Below are 19,860 nucleotides of genomic sequence, written 5' to 3' on the forward strand. Positions count from 1 at the left end.
AGTGTGGGAGGATGCTGGCCTTTTAATAGGGCACCATTATCATTACACGAAAAATGAGCTAGCCTAAAGGTCTTTAAAATCTTTGAGTTCAAACTAATTTGGGCTTAAAGCTTTCATGAAAGCATTTGTAAAAAGGAAAACGAACCTTGGGTAGTGGTAGACAATGGAGCTGTCTCCGTAAACAAGACTTGAATGCAGGAAGCGGATCTGGAATCAGCAGGACCAGGAGCAGGGAGAACGCAGAGCCCGCCCAGCAGGCAGCTCAGCAGAGTCAGCTCTGGTGTCAGACCACCTCCACGTCCAACTCATGCTCATTCAGCGTACCTTCTAACGGGGCTTTAAGTCACCTTTTTAAAAGTCTCTAAGTTCACTAAAAGAGGTGAATTGTTAGTAAAGATGTGCATGCTAAGCAACTTCAGTCATGTCCAACGCTTTGCGACCCTGTGGACTGTAGTCCGCCAGGCTCCTCTGTCCATGGGATTCTCCAGGCAAGAATACCAGAGTGGGTTGCCATGCCCTCCTCCAGGGGATCTTCCTGACCCAGGGATCAAACCTGCATCTCTTATGTCTCCTGCATTGGGAGGCAAGTTCTTTACCACTAGCACCACCTGGGAAGCCCCATTAGTAAAGATATATCATTTTAAATTAGAACTTTTGTGGGCCATATGGATCTGTTAGGAGCACTGATGATGAGTGATAAAGTCACTCCATTCTACCCTCCTTCATTGTTCTTTCAAGTTCGAGTTGTCGAGACCTCTAGGGGGTTCTGAGGAGAAAATACGACACTCCCTTTGGAGAATCTCATAAGTCTCTCTGCATGTGCACTGAGATGAATCCAAGGCCTCACCAGCCCTGCGGGTGGCTTCATTCAAACAGGAGTCTGAGGAAACATGAAGATGGTGTAGGAAAGAAGACGGCTACCCAGAAGCGGGGGGAGGCATCCAGGAACACTCATTCTTGGGCAGGGAACATGGAGAGCACTTGACCTCCATTTTCCTCTTTAGCTTTGACCTCAGCTTTTTGTGCTTTCTGGAGGCATGGCTTTTCTCTTACAAGCCCTGACACAGCCTCTGTTCTTCACCTCAAACAAGCTTGTATTTACCAAAGGTGTTCACAGCTTTGGTGGTGTCTAGGAATTGGGTCTGCCTCGCTCCCCATCCCTCTGTGTGGGGGTGATGAGCGAGACCATCACACACTTTCATGTTTCATGCTTGGCCACGGCCATGTCCTTCCTTCACTCAGTCAGTGACACTCCTTGGAGCTTGCGTTGGGTGCCAGGCTGCGCTGTGTTCTAGGCACAGAGATAGAAAGATGCAGGGGCAGACTGGCTTTTTGCGCTCATGAAGCAGATGTCTACTGGAGAAAGCTGGATCTCTCTCACACACACAGACACAGACACACACACACACACACAAAAGAGGGTAGAAGGGCCAGATTGCTTATTTTTTAAAAAGGTCAAGAGTGACTGAGTGGCCACTTTCTACTGGGTGCTCAAGAAAGGTTCAAACCTCAAGAAAGGCTTTTTAGAAAATGACATTTAGGCTGAGATCTGAATGACAAGAAGAACCAGACATAGGGAGGGTGTCTAAGCAGAGGAAGTGGCGAGTGCTGAAACCCGAAGGAGAAATGGGCTGAGCAGTGGTTCACAACAGAGGCTATTTCACCACCCACGGGACACTTGGCCACGTCTGGAGATATTTCTGGGTTGTTTTTGGACTTTCCTTCTGCAGGGGGGTTGGGGATTCTCCTGGCGGCCAGTAGGTAGAGGACTGCTCAGGATAGCTCCGATGGCGGCACCGCTGAGGTTAAGAAGCCGGGTGTTGTAAGTTAGGGCAGAAAGGCGCCATGCCCACAGCCTAACGTACACGGGGCGGGGGCAGAAGACACGAAGCAGGGGCTGGTTGGGTGCAAGATCACGTGGGGCCTCTTTATCTGGAGGAAGAAGCGTGATTGCTACTCTAAGTGTAACGGGAACCTGCTGGAAGGATTGAACCAGAGAAACGCGGTGTTCTGATGGGCATTCACAAAGACCACAACAGAGACTCATCTTGCTGCCTCCCTTCTCTCCGGTTCCCTTTGTCTGGCCCTGCTTCCAGCCCCCACTTCATTCGGGCCTCTGTTCCTGCCAAGTGCAGCCCTGGGGACCAAGTGTCACCCTGTTAAGTGTTTTGTGAAGAGATGCCTGAACTTTATGCAAGCTGATAATGCCACTGAATGACACCGTTTTCACTCCCTTTCCACGAAGAGCATTCCAGGCTGCACCCTGTCTTTCTGTTTGCAGGACAATCTTCTGCTGAGCTCTGGCAGGATCACTTTTCCTCCTATTTTAAGCCGTATCTTTCTCACTCCTCCTGTCACTATCCTGGCCTTCTTGGTTCTACCCAAAAAGATAATGAAAATCGTCTCCAACATGACTGTGAGACACTATGAAACGTCAGGAGCCTTTCTTGGTCATTAGCCCTTGATAAATGTCAGCTCTGTGATGAGCATGTCTTAGCTGCTCTCCTTCCTTCTTCTGAGTCTGCCCATTGTCTGTGGGTCATACTCCCCATGGTGCAGAGCTCTGCAGAGCCCAGAGCACAAGCCAGGCAGCATCTCACCAGCTCTGCTTGGCTCTGAGACGCTGGCGAGAGGCAGTGTTGTCAGCGATGACGGATGAAGAGCTAGGGCATCCATCTGGGTGTGAACTTCCAAGTTCAGTGCTCTTTTCACCAAGCCTCCTACACACTCTCCTTGCAAATATGAGTCTCAAAGGGCGAGGACCCGGCTGGAGTTGTTCACGGTCAGGAAAGAATCTAGCACAGCCCTGCATGGACAGCAGAACCTGGATTTACCAGTGAAGAAATGATGTATGTCTCTCTCTCACTCCCATTGTAAAATAAACATATGTGAACAAGCCTAGGCTGTTCCCTCTCTGTCATATCTCATTTCATCCCTCCCATATGCACAGACATTCATAAGCCCAGAAGGGGATTAAGGAGTTGGTAGGAGTATTTAGGGGAGATGATCCTGAACTAGGATCAAGGCCAGGAAGAGAAGCAGAGCTCAGACTGGGGCTGGGGCCAGGACTGAGGTCTCGGCTGGGACCATCTCTGGAGATGGATAGGGTAGGAGAGAGGAAAAGGAATGTAAGGGCGACAGCATTGTGGGCAGCACTCAGAGACAAGGGCTTGTGTGGGAGTTCAATTCACAGTCAGATCTACTGTTACTGGCCCGATAATAAAGCAGCTTGAACTCACTTGAATCAGACACATGGGGTCTGCTAACACTCAACTAAAATTAGAGGCTGAAGTTAATCAGGCAGAGTGCCTACCTCCTATTTGGTTTGGTTTTACCTCTTTATTACTGGATTTCCTTCATGTAAGCTATTTTTTATGAATTTTGCACAATAGCTAAAGCTAAAATACCTTTTAGCAATTTTTGAGAAGTGAACAAAAATATTTGTTCATAAAGAACTGACTGAAATCATTTCTTATGCATGTTTAAAGCCTGAAAATGTAATGAAAATGCCAAATCTTTTGCAAGAAGCTTGGAAGATAAAATAAGAAACAATACTGAAGAAATACTGGGGATATCTGAGGTCTAACCATCCATTAGGGGCTCTTTAGAGGTAACCACCTCATCTGTGGGCTTTCCAGGTGGCGCTAGTGGTAAAGAACCCCTTTGCCAATGCAGGAGATGTAAGAGACACAGGTTTGATCCCTGGGTCAGGAAGATCCCCTGGAGGGGACAATGGCAACCCACTCCAGTATTCTTGCCTGGAGAATCCCATGGGCAGAGGAGCCTGGTGGGCTACAGTCCATGGGGTCACAGAGAGTCGACTTAGCATGCATGTATGCACTTCATCTGGAAGAGAGGCAGTTCCCATGTGCTGTTACCATTTCAGTCCCCAATACACGCTGTCTCTACACTCACTTCCAAATTTGGGAACATTTGTAAGTGGAACTCAAAGCAGTAGATCTGGCTTTTTAAATAAAAAGTTACATTTAAATCAATCTCTGCTCTTTATAAGCTAAATACCATTTGTCATTTCTCGGCCATCATTCGAGTTTCACCCACACAGAGGCCACAAATTCTGGGCCATGGTGAGGCTGTGGTCAGCCCGGTGTCCGGCCAGCTAGCTAAAGATAACCAGCTAGCTTACTGGGTCGGGACTAAAACAGGAAGAGCGCTGTAGAGTAGTCAAAAATATATTAAAAATTTTTTAATGTGGAGAGAAAGAAAACCCAAACTTTTCAATAAACTGAAATGTCTCCCATAATGGTAAGATATCTAGCTAAAAGCAAGGTACTTTTTTTTTTTCTTTTATGGCAACTCTCTTTTTCACTAGTTGCGACAACATGTTTGGTGAAGGGATATTTTACTTCTAAATGGAAAGAAACAACGTGAGCTAGAAGCTGGGTGGGGAGCTGGGTGATGTGGCTAGGGGAAGATAGCTAAGGGTTTCCGGGTCCAAGCCCATAGAAGAAGAGTCTCTAATCTCCGCAGAAAGGATACTGATTTCATTGTCCCTCTGCTGCAGAATATCACGTAGCTTTTTATACTCTTCCTCTCTCAATGGTTCTTGGCAGTTTTGATCTTTGTTTTCAGAGGGGGCTGTGCTCTGTCTGTGGATCTTCTTGTCATGCAGTAGTTTCTGTAAGATGAAACAAGAGCTTAGCATCCATACCTCTATTCCCAGTGTCTTTGTGTCTCTGATTCTTTTCGCCTTTACCAGTGCCTTGCACACACTAGGTGCTCCCCTCTGACGCCTTGCCTTGCAATGCAGTTGCCTTTGCGGCAACGTGTCTTCTTCCACCTACCTGTCTTCTTTCCGTCCTCCTTCATCATACCCCTCCCCCTTATCTTGTCTTTCCCTCCCTAACATGGGGAATTCCTGCTCAAACACTGTCTTCTCTTGAACTTCTTTTGCTTTCTCTATAACCTCATACGACTAACTCACACTTTAAAAAAAACAAACAGTGTTCATGTATTATAATTATTCTTTACATATCTGTCTCCTCCGTGACTTACTTAGTCAACTTTGCCTTCTCCATGCCGAGTCCAGAACAGACTCACACAAATGTCTATTATCTTAATGAAGTATGCTAAATTACAAGTCAGGCAGACACAGAGGTTAATGATATTCACACTGTGTCATTATGAAAGTAAAACCTAAGACCAAAGCTGCTGGAGAAAAATGAAGGACACAATTCTTTTGACATTGCTTGAAGATAAGTGGATTTTAAACATGACACTATTTTGTGTAGAAGGTAGAGAGATTCCTGGCCAAAGCTTTAGAAGTCCAAGGTCTGAGATTATCCATTGGAAAGTAAGATACAACCTCTGAAGAAATTCAGTGATCATCTGTTTGAACCATCTCAGTGGTTCAAAGATCATACTGTTCTGGAAATGGGAAGCTGGCTCCTCAACCTTTCAAGAGCAGGTCAACTAGAAAAGCTTTATTGCAGTTTGAACACAGCAGACAATGGCTTCTACTAGTGGAAATGTTTAAATTTACCTTTAAATAATGGAAACAGTGATGAATTTTACGCATATCAGCGCCAACCTCTAGTTTACTCTCTGGATCCTGGTCTTCCAAAAAGGATGTTATTAGTTTTTCCAGCCTAAAAATACATAATGTATGAGAATCAACTACAAGCTTGAAACTTTAGAAATTCTAGTGGCATTACTTTGTTAGTTAACATTTTTTTTTTTTTTATAGTGCTTTACCATTTACAAATCTTTCACATACATTCCATTTGACCCTCACAACAACCCTGTGAGGTAGGCAGCACAGATATTATTTTCATTTAGTTAGTTAACATTTGAAGTACAGGATATTGTTCTCACTTCCTTATGACAATACAGTTATCCGATTTGACTATAAACATTAACAGGGAAGAAACAAATTGGCAAAGTGAAATCTGGAAATGATGCAATTATTTGATTAATTTCCAGTGGACTTTCACATGCAGATTTCAATTCAAGAATCATTTGATTTCTACAAGATGAGCATTCTAGCCAAGCTTTCTGTGCCCCTGTGCCTAACTGCAACACTGCTAAAGATAAAGTAATGAAAAACATTTTTTTATCAGTTTCATTAAAAATTCCTGCTGCTCAGTCTGAGCTGGGACCTTAGTGGTGCCCCAAACCCTTTGACTCACTCCTGGTTGACATACAGTATCCACAGTGGCTCTTCCAAATTCTTCCACAGCCCCCAGCCCGCCACCTTGCTTTCCTCTCCATCAATAATGCAGCTTCTCACTAGACTGAGAAGTCAAAGTTGTTTCAAGTGGGCTCCTTCAGCTACCTTTACCTCCACCTGCCAGTGTCTCTGTCTCACCTCTCAGGCCCTCTTCCTTCTGATTTTGGATAATATCCTTCCTCCTTCTCAGGGCCAACCTCTCCCTAGACTCTCTTCAGGCTCCTAGCAGGCTTACCTGATTAGTTACCTCCTTAGCACCTCTTCATGCTGATCTTTCCCTTCTCCTTACAATTGATTTTCATGCTAGTCCTATTCTAAAACAAATAAAAAATAGAAAACAAACATCTGCCTTTGGAAGGAACATCCAGGCCACCCCAGGAAGTTTAGTTTGCGGCTTATAGTGTCCACACTGCATTCTAGGGTCTGCATGGCGTCTTCGCTTCCCTGTTAGTTTATGAGCATCATGGGGCAATTCCTGACTCTTAATTCTTCCTTGTGTTCCCTCTCCCTGACCCTGTATCTAGAGCATCAGTATAGAATCAATGGAATGATTCCTTCTATGTTGAGATAAGACTCTTGATAAGGAAGGTGTAAGAATGGCAATCACTATCTGTGATGCTCACTGTCATTATATGGCAGCAGTCTATCTTTCTCACATTGTTTTGAAAATATCTGCTCACTTTCAGCATCATTTTGAACAGAACACACTTCCTTTCCACTAGTACTACCAGCCTACTCAAATAAGATGTAATGATTTCCTTCAGATAGCAGAGGATGAGATGGTTAGATAGCATCACTGACTCAATGGACATGAATCTGAGCAAACTCTGAGAGACAGTGAAGGACAGGGAGGTCTGGCATGCTGCAGTCCATGGGGTCAACAAAGAGTCAGATACGACTTCGCAGCTGAAAGACAACAAGCAGCTTTGGATGTCATTCTTACGTCTTCCTACAGTCTGCGACAATGTGACAGCTGTTGCTTCCCAATTTGCACTGTAATTTTTAAGGAGCATCTTTGGGTGGAGGGGTACTTATTTGTACCATTTGCTGATTGACATAATCTTACCTTGTAGCAGGCTTCAAACTGTCAGAGACATAGAGACATTAGTTCCTGATGCAAAATGTGTTTATGTTTTTATGTGAAATATTATAAAAATAGATATTTATGGAAAGAATTCCAAACAACACAGATGTGAATAAATTGAAAAGTAAACACTCCACTCTTCTCCCTCCCTTGCCACCATTCTCATCTTTATTGACTCTCAATACTTTGGGGAATCCATGGTTAGCAGCGGAAATACAACCTTCTAGTTCTTAATGAAGCAGCTACCTATAGCCTTATGTGCATTTGTAGATTTCATCTGTTTATACAAAAATGAGATCACACCCTGAATAGAGTTCTGTATTATTATTTTTCTAAACAATTTATCAGAAACAATATTCCATGCCAGTACATATATAATAGAACTATTTCATTTTTAACGGCTATATAATATTGTATAGTGTGTGTCCTGAGCCTCTCATGATAGACACTGAGGCAACATATTCATAATTGCTACTTTCTTCTGTCACTCATGAGGAGGCCTGAATGCACAATTGCCAATCAACCAAGTTTCAAAATGTAGTAATGCATATCCATTTGTATTGGCCCTGAACTCTTAGCAAAAATTCTGGAACTTTGAAAATTATCATTAGTTCTAGAATTTACCACAATAGTAAATAGAATTTACTATCCTCTGGGGTATACGTGTTTTTTGGTTTCCAGTGTCCCTAAAATTTCAAACAGCCAATATTAGACTGGAAGCAGTGGCTAGTCAATTCTTCTGCCTTGCTTTTTCTTTCGAAAATAATTTCTCCTGTATAGTCTGATCATGAAGTAAATATTCTAGGAAACACTCCATTAAGCAGGACTGAAGTGGGTTACAAGTTCACAAGAAAGCACTGTAAGATTGTACAGGCCTGTTGATTAGCTGAGTTATCACTCTGTGTCACTGGACTTTGGTTGTTACATCAAGACTCTTGTCTTGCACAATAAGAGTTTAGGATACAAGGAAGACCAGGAATCCAAAGAAATGCTGAAGAACTTCTGCCTAAATGAAAGAAGTGGATTGCTTCGGCCCTCCTGAGACTTGATTAGTTGGATATAAAAGTAAGAATGAAGATCAGGCCTTTTGACGTGCAATTTTTTCCCCTTAGTACTTGACACAACAGAGACTCTTCAGATAAGAAAAAAATGCCTGGTCTTCCCTTCATCCATTAAATGATTTATTGTTGAATTAATTTTCTTATCAGCCAAGGACTTGGCCTAACAATTAAAACACAGAAAAATGCCTATTCAGATGTTTCTGATGTACTCCTCTCATAGTTAAGAGTGAACGATTGACCCTAAATTCCCTGCATTTTCCTATCTCCCAAAATAGTTCCTAAGTTCATACCTAGTCACTGCTCCCACTGGGGGTCTCCCAGCTGCCAGAACCCTGCTGGCCAGTGAAGAACTGTCTGCAGGAAAGCTCTCCCAAGAGGTCAAGTGAGTATGATAAGTCTGTTCTTTAGGATAAGCCCAAGTAAACAAGAAATTTTACTTGTTCTCTGTCGCTAGGAAAAAAAGAAGTAAAAGAATCCTATTGGAGAAGTAAAACTAAATGCATGCCGTTCAGTTTGAGTTCATATGGACAAGAAAGATGGTAGATAATCTATGTGCCTGAACACTAAGCCTGGCTGGTAGGTGACTGGAGGATATTAGTGATGATATTTGTTTCCACCAAACTGACTGTTGATGAGACAGCGCTGACAGCCTGTAGCTTAGATCAGCAATTCTGTTGTACTATAAATTTTGAGTCCTGGCCATATCACAACCTGTTGTTGCTTAGTTGCTAAGTCATGTCCGACTCTTTTGTGACCACATTGACTGTAGCCCGCTCGGCTCCTCTGTCCATGGGATTTCCCAGGCAAGAATACTGGAGTGGATTGCCATTTCCTTCTCCAGGGGATCTTCCAGACTCAGGAATAGAATTCAGGTCTCCTGCATTGGCAGTATGGTTCTTTACCACTGAGCCACCTGGGAAGCCCATGGCCACACCAAAGAATTGACCATAATTTCTAACGCAAGCTTTATCCCCTCAAGACCACTGGACTACTTTTGTTTTTGCTCCCAACATTTCTTGCCAAAAAAATAAAGATTTATCTACAGTCATATTTTTGTGGAAATTTAGGTTTAGTAGTGTGACTAGAAAGGGAAAGCCAGTTACTTATCGTCAACAACAGCTGGTATTACTTGGGCAAGCACTAAATGCTAGCTACTGGCCTGTGCCCTTTGAATACAACATTTCCTTAATCTGCACAACAACTAGATGGGCTGAGTACTATTATTGCCCTCATATCATAAGCAAAGGACCTGAAGTACAGACAGGCTACATGTCTTGCCCAAGGTCATACAGCTAGCAGACCGCAGAGCTGGAATTCAAACTCGGGGAGGCTGACTTCAGAATTCAAGTTTTAAACACTGTGCTTACCATCCTACATTTAGTTACTACATTTATTTAAACATCATGCTGGGCAATGTATTTCTAAAGGGCAATGCCATACCATTTAGAATTTTTTGAAAAGGTAAATAGTCAAATAGACAAGAGGGAAATAACTGAGTTGCACTTGCTTAGATCTTAATAAGGTCACTGACTGGCATGCTTTATAACAGCAAACGAAGTTGGGAAAGAATCGGAATGCCCCACATTAGGAAGTTAAATAAATTATGGCATAATTGTTTACACTGTTAGGCAACTATTTAAAATGATGGTGAAGAGGTATATTTACCGGCATTAAAATAGTCATGATATACTATGATAGGTTAATAATGAATCCCTTTCACAGGGATTCTGCAAGTAGCCTGCAATACACCCACAAAGAAGATACGAGACAAGAAGGCAGGAAGGAAAGACAGAAGGAAGAAAAAAACCCTGAGACTGCTGCCCAGTTGCCTTTGGCTCAAGAACATTTATTATCTCCTTGTGAAAAGAGAGACTAGCGATCCAAGAGAAACTTGCTCTTCTGCACTGTTTTTATCATTATGTTACATTCAACTGTTTATTAAATGAAGTTCCTTGTTTATACATTGTGCACGATTACGATGTTCTCATTATTCTAAAATAATCTTTGTTAAAAAAAATTCAGCATGTTCCTGTCAGCATTAGCATCTCTAAAATAATCTTTGTAAAAAAAAATTTAGCATGTTCCTGACAGCATTAGCATCTCCACATGAATTAGAAACCATGTCTCTATGGTACTGGTTGTGGGAAAGTTGGGGGAAAAGAGGAATGGGTATAAGCAAGGAGCACGCCTAAACTGGGACATGGAAATCCCGGCTGGTTCTAAACCCCAGGACAGCTATGGGAAGTGTGGCCCAGAGAGTAACTGGGGGACAAAGATGGCAGAAGTGTCCTATGACACAGTCTTATTCCAGGGAATTAATGGGGAAAAACAAGGTTAGGGAGTGCAAGGCATTGGGACCTTATCCTTGGATACTGAGCTGGAAAGAGTGAGCGAGATACAAAACACCCCAGTTTGTGGGTTAGGGCTGTTCCGTGGTAGAATTATGGAGATGACTAATACCCCTGAGCTGATGGGCCTGCTGGCTTCTCACTGGTTCTGAGAGAATAGGCGGTTCATTCTTGGGGGCTGTTAAGGAGTTCTGATTGGAGAAGCTAACTGGGACTAATTATACCAAAATGTACCAGAGTCTGCCTGACCCCTATCAGTCATTCAGCCACTAAAGATGGTGCCATCAAGAACAGGTTGTCTCCCAAAGGGTTAAGCAATGGGGTTGTTGACAAACTATAGTTACATATTAATGTGAGAAAAGATCTTTCTTAAAAAGCTGAAAATAATGATAAAGGTAAAAGGAAACTTGAGAACTCAATTTCTAGGAACATAACTAAATAGGAAGAATGGGAGAATAGTTACAAAATTAAAAATACTGGTCACTGTATGTAAAGAATGTGGCTGAACAATTAGGTTGAATGATCTCAACCATTAACTAATGCATCAGTTTCTGTGGGTCACAAATTTCTCAGCTGTGAAATGTGCAAAACAACATCATCTCTAGACTGTTTGAGCTCTATGAAACAATGTAATTCAAGGAACAAAGAGAGGGTATTTATTGTCTGGCCCATGAATGCCTTGCTCTTCAGTGTGAATAGTAAGCCAATTTCTAAGGCATCACCTGGGAGACTTGAAGAAATGTAGACTCAAAGGCCCCATGCCAGACTTGCTGAATCTACATTTAAACAATATTCCCTGGTGATTCCTGTGTGCATCAATGCTAAAGAAGTCATTCAATACAGCAACTTGTTGAATTTTGAGTTATGAATATAAACACATCTTTTTGGCCCTGGAACCCAAAGAAATAACTTGAGATATTAAATGAAAGATATTAATGAAAGATATTAAATTAAATTAACAGCATCCCTTGATGGTCAGCCACATCCTGGCTACTGTGCTAGTGACCTTACATGATTTCTTACTTAAGAGGGAAAATAATTAAAGAGATTATCATAGTCTGGTTCTCTTTATAACTGCCTTCTCCTAATTACTTTATTATTACTTTTATTGAACATCCATTATATTTCAGCAACTCTTACATGTATTTTGTTATCTGTCTGTACCTTAAACCTAAAAATTATTTTCCCTCTTTCACAGGTGAGGACAGGAACACTCCTAGAAATTAAGTAATTTGCATACTATTAGTTGCATATTATATGCAACTTACTGCATATAAGTTAGAAAACTGAAACATTGGGATTTAAAAACAGGTCTTTTGAATCAGGAACCCCTACCCTTTCTACACAAATGCTCTCAATCAACTCAGGAAAATGTCCTGTATTTGCTATAATCTATAATGTACTAAATTTGTATTTTCAATTCAGAACTTTCCTTCCTACAGACTTTTGAAAAGCAAGCAAAATGCAAACAACTAGGGCAATGTGATCATCAGATAAACTTGGTGTCTTGCATTTGAAAGAAAATAATTTTGAACAAGATGCTACAGAGGGGGGTCCTTGAGACCCAGTCATGGAAGGTGAAGGAAAGCCTTATTTTGACTTTGCTAACATGACAAGCTTCTTTTATGGGTATGACCCTTTAAAACATACAGTGTTGGGAAAGCACATAATTTATGAAAGGAAAGTTCAGATAAGAACAATAAATTCACAATTTATGATTAACTACAATCTACGGGACATGAAAAACTGAAGGCTGAGACTGTGCCAATAGGACTACAACCAAAGGAAACTACACAAATATTTTTCAGGGTCATTAGTTTCACATTTGCTTTTTGTTAGATTCTGCTGAAAGAACTATTCCCAATTGGCTTAAAGGTGGTTACTTCAAGATTTTTTTTTCTTTTGGACTTCTCTGGTCTATGACAAGTATTATATACATTTATACACTTACCAAGCCCTAACCAGTAAGTGAAAGACATGGACCCTCATGCGCAAGGAATTGAGTTCAGTGTCAGCCACTCTGTTGGAATGAGCTCTTTTTAATAACAGTAGGGAGCCAGATAAGGACTTCCCTGGTGGCTCAGATGGTAAAGAATCTGCCTGCAATGCAGGAGACCTAAGTTCAATCCTTGGTTGGGACAATACCCTGGAGAAGGGAATGGTAACCCACTCCAGTATTCTTGCCCAGAGAATCCCATGGACAGAAGAGCCTGGTGGGTGACAGTCCATGGGTCTCAAAGAGTCAGACACAACTGAGCGACTAACACTTTCACTTTCTTTCAGGCGGCCAGAAAGTTCCTAGTTTGGATGATACAGAGGAAATTCCTATGCAGAGTTTACCAATAAGATTTCTCTTAGTAACACACGTCCCCTTTACCTCCACAAAAGCAGTTATATAGCCCCTCAAATGCAGAGCTGCTGAACCTCTGGATACTTCCAGTGTTTCAAAACAGCAAATGCAAAACATCCAAATCAGAATCCAGACTCACTTGCCTCTAACACTGACAAATAAAAGTGAAAGTCACTCAGTCGTGTCCGACTCTTTGCGACCCCATGGACTATACAGTCCATGGAATTCTCCAGGCCAGAATACTGGAGTGGGTAGCCTTTCCCTTCTCTAGGGGATCTTCCCAACCCAGGGATCGAACCCAGGTCTCCCGCATTGCAGGCAGATTCTTTACCAGCTGAGCCATCCTGTGTCGCAGACAGGTTCTTTACCAACTGAGCTATGAGGGAAGCCCTCTAACACTGAAGATATAGCCTATTTATAGGAAAATACATTCACAGACATGTACTTCAGTTTATAGAATTTTAAGAATTATTTAAAAATAACTTGTAAAGAAACTAGAAAAAAATTTAAAGGCCCTAAAAACTCTTAAAATGCAATGATGAAGGCTTCTGATAAGTTATAAAAATTAATTTTGTTTTCCTTAACTTACATTTTCAAGTATCCAATTCATTAAAGGCATACACATATCTTGATATGACCAAACATTTTAACTTCAGTAGACATAGAAAGTTTCATTGGTTTAGAGCAAACATAAGAAATTAAACTAATGTAAATTAATCAACCCCTACCTATTAATAACTGCCTCTTTAAATTCTACATCTTTTGAACCCTTTGCTCGCTGTAGGCAAATACTCCATTATTTGTGTGAAAGGGTTAAAGTGTTAGTTGCTCAGCCACGTCCGACTCTCTGTGACCCCATGGCCTGAAGCCCACCAGGCTCCTCTGTCTGTGGGAGTCTCCAGGCAAGAATACTGGAGTGGATTGTCCATTCCCTTCTCCAGGGGATTTTCCTGACTCAGGTATTGAACACAGGATCTCCTGCATTGCAGGCAGATTCTTTACTGTCTGGGCCATCAGGGAAGCATTTGTGTTTAATGTAAACATGAACACCTATCTCCACAAATCCATCATAACTAAGAAAATGACTTAGAGGAAAGAGAAGAGTGGGGTGGTAGGATGGGGCAGAGAAGCCAGTTAGGGAGAAGGACAGCTGGCAGCAGAAAAAGGTGAAGAAAGTTACCGTTCAGAAAGTGGGCAATGACAGGACAAACAGGCAGGAAAGGTTTCATTATGGCGGAGATGGAAAGAGCTAGCAGAGAGAAGCTAAAGTGGGTTGAAGCTTTGAGAAGAGTGTAGTAGAGAGATAGACATTGAGGGCAAGGACAGGGGAAAGACTGGGGACAAGGATGGAGTGTATTAAAACGGAGGAGCTGCCCAGAGAGCCCCTCTGAGAGGCACACTGGGGGCAGTGTGGAGCAAGAGGGAGAAGAGGCTAGAGACAGGGAGGGGAAGGGGCTCGGAGTGCGGTGGGATGGGGCTGGGAAGCAAGGACAGGAATGGCAGGCAAAGGAGAGGATGGGTGGAGAGAGAGGGAGGGGAGAGAGAGACAGACCTCAGACGGTTAAGACCAGATGCACCTACGGAACAAGGTGGATGGGGAATTTCCAGGACCAGCGCCAGTTGGAGGGGACCGGGCTCTATGAGCTATAAAGACAGCTATATAGCTCATTTCCCCGCTGGTAGCTCAGATGGTAAAAAATCTGCCTGCAATGCAGAAGACCTGGCTTGGGAAGGTCTCCTGGAGAAGGGAGAATGGCTACCCACTCCAGTATTCTTGCCTGGAGAATTCCATGGGCAGAGGAGCCTGGTGGGCTACAGTCCACGGGGTCACAAAGAGTCAGACACGACCCAGCAACTAACACTTTCACATAGCTCATCTCCATGGTTATAGACTTCCCTGACAGTTCATTAACTTGAAGGAGCAGTGAAAGCTTTATCCATCCTTTGCTCCAATTCTCTGAACTCTTTTTCAATAATTCTGTCTTATATGAAATTATGTTTGTAGACAACATTAATGTTTAGAAATACAGATTTCTCAGTTGGTTCTTTTAGCAAAAACTTAAAGTAGTCTTGGTTTACATGTAAAAATGCAGAACATATATATTTTTGTTTGTTTTTTAATATTTATTTTTATTTATTTACTTTATTTAATTGGAGGCTAATTACCTTACAATTTTTTAAATTAGAAAACTTGCAAAAGTTTTAAAAGAGATTTAAAAAGATTTTGTTATGTAAAAATACAAAGTCAGTCCTTGTGGGTATGTCCCCATTTGATGACAAATCATTTGATTTATTCTATCATATGGAAAATAGCTTATCGCTGTTTGGAAACATGTGTTCATGTAATAGTAAATCTAGGACAAATTTATGTAAATTGAATCAAACTCAAGTTCTATATTACATTGAAGATAGGTTTATAAGACAAAGATGGAGACCCTAAGATGCAAACAAACAAAAAAAATCACAGTAAGGAATACTGAAACCTTAAAAATTAAATACTTGAAAGGAAATGGACTTCCCTGGTGGCTCAGACGGAAAACAGTCTGCCGCAATTCGGAAGACGTGGGTTCGATGCATGGGTCAGGAAGATGCCCCGGAGGAGAGAATGGCTACCCACTCCAGTATTTTTGCCTGGAGAACCCCATGGACAGAGGAGCTGGCAGGTTACAGTCCACGGGGTTGCAATACAACATAACAAAGAGTCAGACACAACTGAGTAACTAACACTTCACTTCAAAAGGAAATGACCATTAAATTGTTAAAACAATGATGCAGGACCCATATAAAGAAAAATACAAATTAACAGAGGGATCAGAGAGGAAAAGAACACACTGGGAGTCATTGTGATCCTGAGTGAGAAGATGTAGAACTGTAATCTCTCTCTAAATTATCACTAAAAGTTAAAGCCAAATCCAATGAAAGTATCAATGCACTATTTTTTCCAGAAAAAAAAAAAACCCAGCATATACACACAAACCCTACAAATTTTTATTCATATTTTTTGGGGTGAAGGGTCTGTGCTGCTAAGTCATGTCAGTCATGTCTGACTCTGTGCGACCCCATAGACGGCAGCCCACCAGGCTCCCGTCCCTGGGATTCTCCAGGCAAAAACACTGGAGTGGGTTGCCATTTCCTTCTCCAGTGCATGAAAATGACAAGTGAAAGTGAAGTCGCTCAGCTGTGTCCAACTCTGAGCAACCCCATGGACTGTAGCATGCCAGGCTCCTCCGTCCATGGGATTTCCCAGGCAAAAGTACTGGAGTGGGTTGCCATTGCCTTCTCAAGAAGGGTCTATAAATCCCCCTAAATCTACACATGGACTTGATAGCACCTCTGCTGAAGATGAACATATATACTGATATGAGAAGATATTTCAATTGAATGAAAAACATAGGTTAAAAAACAGTTTTAAAAGCATGAGCTCATTTTTATTGGAATACATATGTATTCATTGAAAAATTTGGAGGATTACAACCAAATAAACAGTTGTTATCTTTTTTTCTTATCTGAATTATACCATTTAATGATAACAGCTGTTATCTTTCAGTAGTGGAATTACAAATGATCCCATTTTTATCTTTGTCCATTATCACTTTTCCCCAATGAACATGAATTGTCATAAAATGAAAAATTATAAAACTCCTCCAATTCTCAAGTAAAATTTTTTAAAAATAGATAAAATTACAAACTTAGTTTCTAACATTTCAAGTTACTTTCCTTGAGGATAATGCTATGGGAAAGAGACATACATTATTTGTTATTAGGTCCTTGAAAAGAAGTGAAGTGAAGTCAAAGTTGCTCAGTCGTGTCTGACTCTTTGTGACCCCATGGAATTCTCTAGGCCAGAACACTGGAGTGGGTAGCCTATCCTTTCTCCAGCAGATCTTCCCCATCCAGGAATCGAACCGGGGTCTCCTGCATTGTAGGCGGATTCTTTACCAACTGAGCTATCAGGGAAGCCCCTTTGAAATAAAATCCACAGTTAAATCCTAAAGCTGTTCCTCCATTGCTTCCAGACGGGTTTGATTTGTTGATACGATCTAATTACTTATTTTACGGTACTGATTATAGTGGCTGGTGGCTATTCCTGCATTTGTTTATCCATCCTTTGAGCAAGCTATCAGGAACCAGGTGTTAGACATCATGTAATTTATTATTTCCATAAGTGCACATTTTCACACTGTGGGTTTTCTGTAAGTGGCATAAACCATATAAAACTGTAATTAGAACAAACATTTGTTTCAGAAAGTCTTTAAAAATATCCAGCTCCATGTATATGAAAACCTTTCTGTGAAAAGGTTACGGGGGAAGGCAGGAGAGAAATACAAATATTCCTATGTGATGTGATGAAGGGTCTCATTCCTTCTTTTAAAAGAATTCCCTGGAGCTCACAGAATCCAACTCACAAAAAGCCTTAACATTGAGAAAGCATTAAATAATGGGAAGAATGAAATGGTATGCTCATACTTTCACACTCAAGACGTCCTAATTTAGAATCAAGTACTTGGACTGCTGATGAAAGAGCTGTCTAGGCCAGAAGAATCTAATGTGTCAACTGTAGTCTGATAAATGGAACGGCCATTCATGCCTTGTCCGTTTTCTGTTATCTGGTTTTGATATTCATTCATTTGGTCTATTAAGACCCAAAGCACTTAAACTTAAGGAGAATAAAATAATCACTAAAGTACAGAAACAGCCCTGAGATGGAGTCAGGCCTTTTTAATCATATTAGATAACTATGTCTGAAGAACTCAAATGCTTCCATAAACTACCCAAGGATAATTAACACAAGCTGTAGACCATGCTTTTCGTTTTCATTTTAATATCTTCAAAATGTGGTGTCAGGACCAGAAACACTTTGTACTGAAGTAGAGGAACATCATCTGTAGTGAATTATATCTCATGAATGATTTCAGAGATCTGATTTCTTATAAAATAAGAGAGAAAGCATTAGCTATTAATGACCCTCTGGGATATTTAATCCGCAAAGCTTAGATTATTTTTCCTCAGCCAGCCATTATTAGAAATTGGGGTAAGGATGCCTAGGATCCAAGAGTTGTGAATTCAGGATCATGTTGATAGATAATCTTTTTTTTTTCCCCCAAACATTGCATAATTACTTGGACTTTTCCTCTTCAGGTGGTGTGAATTAACTTTGGAAAATACTGACCATGTATAAGATGTTTCTCAATTCTTTACCGAGTGAGACATACTAGGAGGAAACTATATTTAAGGCTTAAATATACATGTCACTGCTTAAGGACAGATTCTAAGACGATGAAGAATAAAAACTGAGAATGTGCTAACTCCTTATTCTTACACTGATTCAGAGAGCAGAGCATTTACTAACTGCCTACCGTGATCCCGGTGTTAGGTAACTCAAGACAATAAGACCCACCCAAGTCTATTCTCTATAAATCCTCCTGGATCTTGATCTTTAAAAATCCTTGAGGTGGTGGGGTCAATGGCAATTTTAAAAAAAGATATAAATGGAAACATCAATTAGTTGTTTTCAAGGCAAAAGTATTCATGGAAATTCTGCAGATGAAAATAAGAATCCTGATCATACAAAACAAAACTGAAACAGGGTTACAGATATTGCATCAGACACATACTAAAAGGTTATTTGCGATTTACATGAAATTCAAATTTAACTGGATGCCCTGTGTTTTGTTTTAATTTGCTAAACCTGGCCGCACTGAGCTGCAAGCCAGAGAGCCAGCAGCTATTCCAGTGCGGAGCTGGCCTGTGGGTGCCGCTGCGGGAGCGTGTGGTCCCAGGCATGCGGGAGGGTGCTTGCAACTGCTGTTGGTTAATAACCTGCTCCCTAGAAATAGAGACAGGAGAGGCCCAATGCCACTGCTCTTTCCTGAGAGGGTGAAAAGTACTAGAAGCATTGCCCACAGCATCTAAATGTTTCCCCACTGCTAATACACTACACTTTCAATTGATTTTAAAGCTAAAAATTCAGAGTTATAAAGCTATTTAGAGCCTACAAGGAGCCAGAATTGGTGAAGGCCGGTTCTCTCAGGGTTAAAAAACAAAAAAATCTGACTTGGTAGAAATCTTTTGTTAAGTCACATCACTTCTCTGGGACTAAACAGATGAATCCATAAAGCAAGAAACCCAGACTGCGGCTTTGCTCGTATCGATCCCTCCTCCATCTGAAATATTCTCCCTGGCCAACTTCGCTTTTCTAAATCTTGCCTTAACTCACGGGTCTGCTAAAAGTTGTCCCTGAGTTTCCCACTCAAAAGTAATTTCTGCTCCTCCAGTTACCTCAGCACTTCTCCTGTGTAGGTACCACTTTTTATCTTATTCATGTGCTGGTCTTGACTCCCTTCCGTGACTGAAGCCCTCTAAAGCCAGAACCTGTCACTCATTCGTCTTTGTAATCCCCGCCCTGCTATCTGGGCATCAAGTGCCTCATTCTGTTTAATGTCCCTGCTGTGGGCTGAAGATTCAGCCTTTTCTATGTGCTTCTAAGGAAAGCAGACTTTTTAGGGTCATTTTGCAGAAGTCATTGCCTGAGCATTTTCTGATTCAAGTCAGACCCTCAAAAATGCCTTTGTACAGAACTGAGCAATAGCAAACAGGAATAGAAATAGCTAAAGCCATGAAAATCCTATTGCAGGCACTCCTGAGGTTGTGTAATTGCGGTCAGAAGTCCCTGCATTTTAAAAAAAGGCTGATTGGGGGCACTTATGGACTGAGCAGATAAGTTGCCTTCACAACAAAAATATGGATCAGCATCAGGATTCTGACCAGAAAGCATGGTCAGGGTGGGTACGGAGGGGAAGTTCCCCTGACCCAGAAGATAATCAGAACCA

General features: G+C 41.5%; 1 protein-coding gene across 1 annotated transcript in view; it reads right to left on the bottom strand.

Moving 5' to 3' along the window:
* Positions 1-19,860, bottom strand: part of KIF6 (kinesin family member 6) — a 393,571-nt gene that overhangs the window by 174,413 nt on the left and 199,298 nt on the right. Inside the window, exons 11-12 of the mRNA XM_043450851.1 lie at positions 5,501-5,606; positions 4,498-4,636 (exon numbers count right to left, since the gene is read on the bottom strand). Of these exons, the coding sequence (XP_043306786.1) occupies positions 4,498-4,636; positions 5,501-5,606 (245 nt within the window). The remainder of the gene's footprint in view (positions 1-4,497; positions 4,637-5,500; positions 5,607-19,860) is intronic.

Source organism: Cervus canadensis, chromosome 28 (genome assembly GCF_019320065.1).
Source record: "Cervus canadensis isolate Bull #8, Minnesota chromosome 28, ASM1932006v1, whole genome shotgun sequence".
Taxonomy (NCBI): domain Eukaryota; kingdom Metazoa; phylum Chordata; class Mammalia; order Artiodactyla; family Cervidae; genus Cervus; species Cervus canadensis.